Below are 10492 nucleotides of genomic sequence, written 5' to 3'. Positions count from 1 at the left end.
TTTCTGAGGGGGTGGGGCCTGGTGGCCAGAGCGGCTGCCAGCCTACGTCAGAGACTGCAGCTCTCAGGGGAGAGGCAGGACTAAGTGGAGAGTCAGCTCCAGACGAGCTGTCTCAGGTTGTCAGCTGTGTATTCATTGTCCAGGGGCAGGCATGGACACCCTGCAGGCTGGGAGATGTTTGGACTACAGCACAGCTGACACACTTCAGTGCAGAGAAGAGAGGGTGATGGGGAAGTTGATTCAGGTGTGTGTACCCTCAGCTCTCCTGGCCTCGGAAGCCCCTCTCTTCCATCTACAGCAGAGTACAAGATGGGTCTGTTCACACTGGGGGAGATGGAGAAGCTGGAGGAGGTGGCCCAGGAAAGTTCTAGGGACACTACTGCTCCCCAACTCCTCTCTCCTGCAGCTGGTACAGGGCCCTGCAAATTGTCATAGGTCTGGAAATAGGGTGCAGTCACTGGGAGTGGGTCAAGGAGGCACAACCAGGTGAAAGGAGCTGGTATTTCCAAGGAGTTCCAACGTGTTTGATCATTCTTGGTATTACCCAGTGGTTTCCCCACTCCACCCACCACTGCCATCCAGACCATAAAATTCTCCTTTGATCACTAGAGTTATTAAAAGGAAGTCACAGAGCAGCCTCCATCCAGATTGTCAGTCACTAGTAGCCTAGAACAACTCTTCAACTCCCCAAAGCCAGCAGTCAAGCCCTCCTGGGTGTCCTAGCCCTAGGACTTACGAGCCCAGCACTTCCATGAAGATGAAGGTTTTCCGGATGTTGGTAGTCTGTTTCTTCCAGGAACTGCAGTCATCTTCTTCCTTTCGACCCATTGCCTCCAGAGTTGAAGCTTCAGGGGATGCTTTGTTGGAGAAAGTGACAAGGTCTGATCAGCTACTGATTCAAATAAGTTAAGAACAAGTTGTAGAAGAATCGGAAATATTCCATTTATGTATTAATGAGAAGGATTAAGAAACAAGACTTAAATAACTGGCACAAATCAGACTATTCTCATTTGCTTTTAAAAATTACTGCCGGGGCTGACAGGTGGCATGGTGGTTAAGACACTAGACTCCCACATGGATGACTGTGGTTCGAGTCCTGGACCTGGAGGCTTGCTTTCTCACTTTCCCTTTCTCTCTCTGTCTCTCTCTGGTCAAATAAAAAATAATAATAAATAAATAAAAAACTTAAAAAAATTACTGCCACAAATTTATTGAATGTCTACTACATGTGCATTGTGCTTGCTACATGCTCGAAGAGTACGTCTAGCAGAGGAAACTACTTTGTAACGTATGTCTATTAACGATCATTGCAGGTACATGTGTAGATTAGGATGGGAAATTCACCTCCAGGGGTTCTAAACTGAGTTGAGGCATTTTCTATTATTATCCAGATGATCACCAAGATGCTTATTGAATACATGACAGAGCTGGCCTTTCCTCTTCCTATGAAAAAGATACACAGATACACACACACACACACACACACACACACACACACACACACAGATGCATGCCTAACAAGGTTCTTACAGTGCAATCTACCTCCAGCATCAGCCAGCCAGGATCACAGGCATGCATGCATATGCCTGACTTGTATAAGGAGGCCCCAGGACTTGAACCTGGGACTTTTCCATGTGACTTCAGCATCCCAGAGCATTGCATTACAAGTGTATCCCCACAAATGGCTCTGGTTTTCATTCTAATATCACAACACTGTCACTTCTCCTAATCATTCTTACTCCTACCTGTTACAGATAAAATGGATGAATGTTAAATGGATGAGTATTAAATAAATGAGCATTATGTTTCCTCTTATGTTTAGCACAGCACTGGACAAATATTTATTACATTTGAATTGAACCATGTATTTTTGTTTGTTTTTGTATGTTTGTTTGTTTTTGACCAGAGGGTCTGAGAGACAGAGACAGAGGGAGAGAAAAAAACCCCTAATGGAGTATAGTCACTCTAATCCCTTTTCTTCTATTTTTCTATCCTGTTGGGATTTGGGGCAGGCACACATATGTGCTCAGTGTGGTTGTCGAGCAACTGGGTGATGTGCCATATGCTTGGGCAGGAAGAGTCCAGGATGACTCCATGTTTCCAGTAGGATTATCTAGGGGTGAGGGTGCCCTTACTGAGGTTGTGAATATTGGAGGGAAACATGCTTTAATGGTGGGTCAGGTGGAGTGGAGGGAGACTCTGTTTTCTTGAGTACTCTGCTCTAGCTACCCCATGACAGCGGGACAGCAGGGCTACTGGGTATCTGGGAGTGAAGGATAAGGTATCGTTTCTGCCAACACCTCCTCTCCCATCCTCCTTTGACTTAACAGAGAAGTATGAAAGTATGTCTAAAGGCTGCTCCTGTTAGGCACCTCCTTCTCCACTTTATAAGTGAAATGCACAGGGTCTTCTACTAAATGAAACAAAAAGAAAGTTCATGCCTTCACAATCGAGCATTATTCGGAGAGCACAGGTTGGGAGGTCAACCCGAGTTCAAATCCTACCACTCTGCTAGTTACTAGTTAAATGGCCTTAGGCAAGTTATGAACCTCTTTGAGTCTATTTCCTCATCTGTAAAATGGGGACAAGCCCCTTAGGATATGGTGAAGGTTAAATGAAAGGTAGAGGTAGTACCTCACACATAATAAATAGTTGTCACAGAGATAATATTTTAGAAGGATTTACTGAAGCATTTCAGTCCTGGTAATCCCCATGTGGAGAACTCATGCCACAAAATAGGTTTCATGGTATTGACACAATGCCTTGAGGGAAGACATGAGCCTGGGACAGTGGTGCATGAGGAGCAGGGACTCCAGACGTTCCCCAGGGCCTGTGGGACAGTTTGGAAGAGTTGACTGTGTACATCTCTTCTCAGCCCCATGTTTAGTGGCATCGTATAGGTAGCTTGAAATGGACCAAGCAAAGCAGTAAATGCTATAGTATGGTTTCTCCCCCATGTGACTGTCCTCCTGCCTCAAGAACCTGATTAAACATCGACCAGCTCACCATTGCCCATCGTCCTAGTGATGGGATGTATAACAACTACCAGGTGAGTCAACAGGGATCAGGAAGAAGAGGCAACTACAATCAAGGATTCTGAGGTGGAAGCAAATGGCTGGAATCAGGGTCACTTGCACAACTCCACGGGGCTGACAGGACAAGTCACACCTCAGAAGTCAACACTGAGCTTCTGCTGCAGTCTAGAGGACTATGGGATCTGAGGTTCTAGATAAGCCTGAAGCCCCTTTTCCCACACTACAAAGAGATGAAGTAAAAATCTTGAGATAGAGCAGGAGGAGGAAAGGCACCTCAAGGTTGTGTGTTTTTCTGAAAGAGACTGAGTTAGCTGAATGATGTGAAACTGGAAGAAATCAACGTGCCATAACAGGCAAGTTCAAATGTAAAGTTTCCCATTTTCCTTTTTGCTTCCTGGTGGGCCAGGTGGGGTTGAAATTCATGAGAAAGATTCTACAAAAAATAAAGAAGTTGCATTTCCCCTGTACATTTTACTAATAGTATAGGGTATAAATTTGCAACTCAGCTATAAAATAATTGTTGGCTATTTTTTAAATATGCATGTGAGAAATATTAAAAATTATTTATCAGGGAACCAGCAGATGGTGTGGTGATTAAGGCACTGGATTTCCACATGGCCAACCATGGTTCAAGTCCTGGACCTGGTGGCTTGAAAATCATGCCAGACACATGTATGTGTGTGCCTCAAATCCTGAGAAGAGAATGGAGGAGAAGGGATTGCAGCGTGGTCATCCTCCTGGTGGGGAGGGGTGATTTCCTACTTTCCCTCTCTCTGTCTGTCTCTTTCTGGCAAGCACACATACTCTATGGCAAAAATCTGTAAAAAAATTATCAGCTGAGGGACCAGCAGATGATGTAGTGGTTACATCGCTGGACTCCCACATAGTTGACCATGGTTCGAGTACCAGACCCAGTGGCTTAAATTCACACAGGGTGTGTGTGTGTACGTGCCCAAGATCCCGAGAGAAGAATGGAGGAGAAGGGATTACAGTGCGCCCATGCCCCTGGATGGGGGGTGGTGATTTCTTGCTTTCTGACTCTCTCTCTCTTTTTCTGGTGAGCACACGTGCCCTATAGCAAAAACCTCTCAAAAATATCAGCTGATGGATCTGATTATACATCTGGTGGCTTATGCTTATGTCTTTGGATCTGTCTTAGTCCATTAGTGTTGCTATAACAGAAATGCCTGAACTGGGTAATTTATAAAGAAAAGTGGTTTATTTGGCTCATGGCTGTGATGGCTGGAAAGTCCAAGATCAAGATCATTTGGTGCTCCATTACAACATGGTGAAGACAAGTAGAAATGTCAGTGAGCTTATGCAAAGGGAGAGAGATCTGTGGATCTTTATAACAACCTGTCGAAGAAACTAATGTGGAAGAACCGAGACAGCCTAATTTATATGTGAGAAACCCACCCCTATGTCCCAAACGCCTCTCTATTGTCCTCCCCTCCCAACACTGCTTCACTGGTTGCCAGATAACAACATGCAGTTTCACTGCAGATACAACACCCAAACCATAGCAAAGACCAGTTATTGATTTACTCTTTTCAGCAGAGTGGCAGCCCACAGGGACCACAGCAGTTCAAGATTTAGACCCTGGCCCACAGAGGACTGGTCAGCAATGGCAGGTAGATTGACCTTTCATTTCAAGGGCATAGTCTATAAGGAAGAGAAAATGGACCCTGACTGGCAGGGATTTCTTTGAGGAGGATGAAATAGTAGAGTTAGGTGATATCTTGAACCAAGTGTCATTCTGTAGATTCTGAGCCCCAAATCCAGTAGTCTACCCTCATCAGGGTACTTGGCATCTGGAATGCATGAACTCCCACTCCATCAGGCATATAGCTTACACTATCTCCAGGGGCATCAGAAATGCCTCTTACTGTGGAAACACAGCAGCTGGAAAGTCTTAAAGCATACAGGGGATGAGGGCAAAGGGTCGAACATTTAAAGCATCAGAATCAAAGGAGGTAGTCTACGTGTTGCCTCCTTGGTCTCTTCCCCTCTCTACCTCCACAGAACAGGGCTGTAGAGGCTGCATTGCCAGGGAAGGACCATGGCTGGGTGTTTAACACCCCCTCTCTGGAGCCCCCATGGAATGACTGCCTGCTCTACAGGAGGCTTCACTACCTCATTAGCAGATCCGTACTCACTGTTCCTTCTCCATCTCTCTTAAATAGCTTCAAAACATAGTATTCTTAGCAGCAGCTAGGCTATAAGAAAACATCTTTCCCGCCCACCCCTCCTCCCATACACGGAATCCTAACAATTGAGCTCCATCTCCGGTACAAACTGGAAAACTCTGGTCCCAGATCTGAAACCCCCACATCTTTAGCCTTTGATCCCACTCCTCCATGACCTCAGAGGAGTCCCTGAGGTCCCCAAGCCCTGTGTGGTGGTCTGCCAGCAGTCTTGGAAAGGGGTTGCACACTTTGCTTTGCTGCATCCTGCCTCTTCCTGTTAGGGTCCTCCCCCTCTTTTTTGATTTCTATCATCTAGGCCCTTTCAAAAGAAAAAACAAAAATAACCCAAAATCAGAAAAACAAGAACAACAACAAGCAAATTCTGAGCTCGATGCTCTCATATCGCTCTCATTTGTTTCCAAAGTACCCTCTCTGTTTCTGGCAACAACTTCCATTGGGGTTCAAAGTTCAGGAGCAACCACTACAGACTTCTTTGAGATTTAGGGTTGATTTCACATCAATAGCCCTGGAAACCTCACGGTCATTGGCATTTGTGGGTGGCTCAGACCCTTTACTCCTTAATAGAGCAAGACCCTCAAGAAGATTCTACATGGCCCAACCATGGTACATGCTTGGTTGACTCTGCTACTTGACAGACTGAAGCCACATGGGAGGCCCTGAGTTTGATTCCCAATCCATCCTGAAAAGCCAACAGTGGTGGCAAGAACTATTTGGGAGGCTGAGACAGGAAAATTATGACATAGCAAAACTGAAAAACAAAAAAAAAAAAAAAAAGAAAAGGAAAGAAGGAAGCAATATTCTGCAAAAATGACTTCTAGCATAGAAAACAACTTTATTCCTGGGATCATCTTTGAAATGTGGGTTAGGTGGCCTAATCCACATGTTCCAGAGCATGCGGTGAGCACCCAGATGCTTATTGGTGTTACAAAAGGACAGAGTTCCATCATCTTCTAAATTTGGGAAATACTCCTTAAACAAGCTTTTCAACATTTTGATTTTTTTCTTTGTCAGAAGGCATGTGCACTTGCCAGAAAGAGACAGAGAGGGAGAGGGAGAAGGCACCCCCTTTCCATGGAGTATGGACAAGCTGCAATCCTTCTACTCCATTTCTCCATCCTGTAGGGATCTGGGGCACTGATGCACATGTGCCTGGCATGTTTTTCAAGCCACCGTGGCCAGGATTCAAACAGTAGTTGACCCCGTGGGATCTAGTTCCTTTAACCACTAGTTTATAAAATTGGTCCTGACAAGATTTTTTGAGTAGCCTCTGTAAGCACACTTGACTAAATGCTAGAAACGTCTGTAGACATTTCTGTGATCTGAGCTTTGCCTAGAAAGTGTTTATAATCAAGTTAGAAAGGCCAAACAGGTATATAAACAGCTTAGAACACAGACCAGTCTGTTTAAAGGACAGGGGCCATGCGTTCATCATCTCTGAATCCCTAGAGCCTAGTACTGTGCCTGGCACGTACTGAAGGTCCAGCCTATGTTTATAAAATGAGTGAATGAGGAAGAAAGCCCTGAGAAATGGGTTGACCAAGGAAGGCTTTGCAGAGGAGTTGGACTTAAGATGAGTATGGAAGGGTGGGTGGCTGCCTTCTTTATATTGCTCTAGAGAAAAGTCTGCAGCAAGAAGACAAGCGCCCTGGAAAGAGAGATTGGGAAAGCCTTCCTCTCCAAGTCCTTACTGTGAGGTTCGGCCTATAACACAGCAGCAGGAGAGGACGGCATGGCTGCCGAAGGCAGAATCATTTCGGCTTCTTGGCCGTCATCACCTCGGAGACAGACCATGTGGTGTCTGGGGTGAGATCTGGATTCAGTTCTTGGTCAGCAGAACTTCCCTGGGGCCCTGGAGGAGGCCCCTACTGTTTGACATAGTGTCTATCTACCCTCACCCCGAGTCACTCTCTAGCTGTTGATCCTTCCTCTGTAATACATATGAAATGATCTTGTTTGTTCAGTTGAGGCCAATACCTTCTCTAGAAATAATTCCATACCAAGACTTTACCTGTCTGGCTGCCTCCCTGGGCCTCGTTCTGTGCCGGGTTCCTAGTTAGTGCTCAATCATATTTTGTAGATGATTTCCTGGTCTCTGTGGGGGAATATTGTGCAGCTGAGGAGAGAACAGCAGAGGGATGAGTTCTTGCTGAAGGACAGACAGTCCGCCTTGAGGCAGACCTGCCTCAGTGGGCAGCTCTGCGTATTTTCAGGCACAGGCCATGGACTCCCTGGCAGCAGCCAGCCTGGCTATTTATGAGGTGCTGGTGAGAGATGCTTGGGCTGTGAGCCCAGGAGGCAGGCGTCCTCCACATGCTTCCTCCATGGAGCGTCCCTGTCTCATTCCCTGGCCCCATCTGGTCACAGCAGTAGCATTAGCCTTGGCAGGACTCTCAGGCAGACAAGGTTTGTCTGCAGTGCCCTCCTCATTGCTATCCTATATCCCGAAATGCAAGGTCACCTCCTGACCCCACACTGCCTGTCTCCTCTCTCTGCATCCTCACTCCTGTGCCTCCTCCCCATGGCCTTCCTACTGACAGTTTCTTGTTTGAGACACAACCTTTAAGGACTTTTTAGGAGCTTTGAGGTGCTCATTAAATGAATCAGCTGATTTAATAACTTAAGAGTGTTACTCCCTCATAAGATGTCTCAGAGTCTTAGGAATGTCATCCAAAGGAATGTAATCCAAAGGAATCCAATCCAATAGATGTATAATGTAGGAATAGCCTTAGCGTCGCGTAACCAGGCATGGACAAATGAGAGGAGGCGAGGGCAGGAATAGAGTCTTTGAGCAGCACCTCTGCAATCTCCAACCCTCAGAAAATGGCTCTCGCTTCCTCTTAGGAGAAAAACCACCCTACTTTCAGCAGTGCTCTCACTTGGGGCTTCTGAGCAAGGATGTGGGATAACGCTGGGGCCTAGTGAGCAGGACTTGAGCCTTCTAGAGTTTGCCTGGCTCTTTCTGACCTCAGAGGAATCTGTCTACCTATTACTGCTTTATACTGTTTGCTTCCAGGGCTTTCCATTTCTTGGGAATGTGACTTGGAAGGGCCAGTGGGCCTCAGGAGAGAGGTTGTCATGGATCGCCTTCAATAACAATGTGCTTTCTGCCTGCAGGCTGGGGCACATGGAGTCATGGAAATACAAAAAACACTCCCTTACAAAGCAGCAGTAGCTAAAGCCAGGACGTTTTCTTGCCTAGACCCCAGTTTGCTGGACTTTGACACACATGAGACTTTCCAACATCCTCTGGATCATGGGGCACACTAGAAAGAACCCCAGTCTGGCTCCAGTCTTGGCTTGACACTAAGGAGCTGTGCCATGCTAGGTAGATCACTATACATCTCTGAGCTTCCACCTTTCTCCTTAGTGAAAAGCAGATTGGATTAGATTAGGGTTCCCTAAAGTTTGTTTCTCAGAATGTTCTTTCTGGAAGATTCGCTGTGAGCAAGGTGGATTTACTTCTCCTCTGATCCCTTCTTTGAGATTCATAATTCACATTTTTTTAAATTTCAATTTTGCCAGAAAGACTGTGCACTTGCCAGAGACAGCAAAGGAGAGGGAGAAAGTACCCACCTCCCCATGGGACTGGCCACACCACAATCTCTTCTCCTCCATTTCTCCATCCTGTCTGGATTTGGGGCATACATACATGCATGCCTGGCATGTTTCTCAAGCCACTGAGTCCCAGATTCAAACCATGCTATCGGCCACGTGAGATCCAGTAGGATCCCTTGGAGCTGAGTCACATTTGTTTTTTTACAGACTCTGATGACGATTAAAGACACTTGCTTAATACAGTTCAACCTGGAATTTCTAAAATTTAGAAAATGGTGAAACTCTTCCCTTTGTAACACCCATTATCATCTAGGGGATCTAGGGTTGCTCAGAGTGTGCTTTGGAATATGTGGGTTAGGTCATCTCTAATGCTTTGTGAGTCTTCAGGTTTTGGAAGACTATATAAAGCCCTCAGCAGCCCACGGCGTGTCAGAGTCCTGCATGCCCACAGAGTCACAGGCACATGGCTGGGTCTGTGCAGCTGTCATAACTCATTTCCAGCCCCTGGGTTGCAATCCCTGTGGCTCATCAGCTTGCCAGAGCCCTGACCCTACTCCCTAAGGCTTCTGGAGATTTCAGACTGCAGAGAAACTCCCCTGGCCATCCACTCTGTTTTCCAGCCCACCCCCATTCTTGCATTTCAAAGGCCACCTCTGCATGTCAGTTTATATTCACAAAATAACAGAGGAAGAACGGTTTTTCAATTGCTGCCTACAGTTTATTTCAAGCACAAACCCACATTTAAGTTTAACCAAATTACTCCTGCTGCAGTGACAAGCCAGAATTAAGGTTTTGCTTTAGATTTATGGTGTGCTCTTCATAAAGGATAAAGAGCATTCTCCGGAGCTTCACTGGGAGTCAGAGAGGTCAACAAGTAGAAGTCCCTGGAGAATCAGGGTTTGCTGCTTATTTTCAATATGCACCATAGGACATTGAGTCTTGGTGTTCTCATCAGCTAAATGGGAATAATGATTCCTGCTCTGTTTCTCAGTATTCCACTGAAGGTCTAATGCATCAATGGGCATGAAAGCATTTTGCAGCCTTCAAAGGGCCATGCAGTGGGCCCACCTTGTAGGCACGTGAATAAAACACCAGGCACTGGAGAAAAGCAAGGGAAACAAACAACCATTTCAATAGGACTGAGCACACAAAGGAGACACGAATCTGTTTTTCCCCTCAGCTGGTCTCAGCTCCCACACGCCTTTCACAGCGTGAGCATCTCATCTCGCTGTGGCTCTACAGTGTTTAAAGACATGTTATTTTTCATACATCATGGCCCTAAATGCGAGTCAACTATTTCATCTGCTACTCAACCAAGGAAGAGGATCTGTTGCGACACTGGAGGAAATTGTGCGGGGTTGCTCCATGGGTGGGAGGCTGGTTTCTCCTGGGCACGTTTCTGAGCCATTTTGAAGGGTAAAGCTGCCTTTAAGCCTAACTTCCACATAGGAGGTGCCTCCCGTGCAGAGGTTCTGGGCTCACTACTGTTAAATGCCCCAGCCAGGCACTTGTCTGATTCCCAGAAGAAAGGAAGGCTCTCTCCTGGGGAGGGGACCCAGAAGGAAGGACAGGCTAAGCTCAGGAGGGTTGTGGCAAGAAGCTTTGAGTCACCAGCCTTCCCTCCAAGGACAGGGGTTAGACAGCTCTGCAGTCCAGGTACACCACCACCTTCCCCCTCCCCCCCCGTCCCCCCCC

At 46.4% G+C, this 10492-nt stretch overlaps 1 protein-coding gene across 1 annotated transcript in view; it reads right to left on the bottom strand.

Annotated features, from left to right (window-relative positions):
• Positions 1-10492, bottom strand: part of CAMK1G (calcium/calmodulin dependent protein kinase IG) — a 33784-nt gene that overhangs the window by 20808 nt on the left and 2484 nt on the right. Inside the window, exon 2 of the mRNA XM_006159315.3 lies at positions 737-857. Coding sequence (XP_006159377.1) covers positions 737-828 — 92 coding nt within the window. The 5' untranslated portion in view covers positions 829-857. The remainder of the gene's footprint in view (positions 1-736; positions 858-10492) is intronic.

The sequence above is a fragment of the Tupaia chinensis genome, unplaced genomic scaffold (genome assembly GCF_000334495.1).
Source record: "Tupaia chinensis unplaced genomic scaffold, TupChi_1.0 Scaffold000627_1, whole genome shotgun sequence".
NCBI lineage: Eukaryota > Metazoa > Chordata > Mammalia > Scandentia > Tupaiidae > Tupaia > Tupaia belangeri.
The sequence above is the reverse complement of the archived record's forward strand: the minus strand, read 5'-3'. Positions and strand labels throughout refer to the sequence as shown.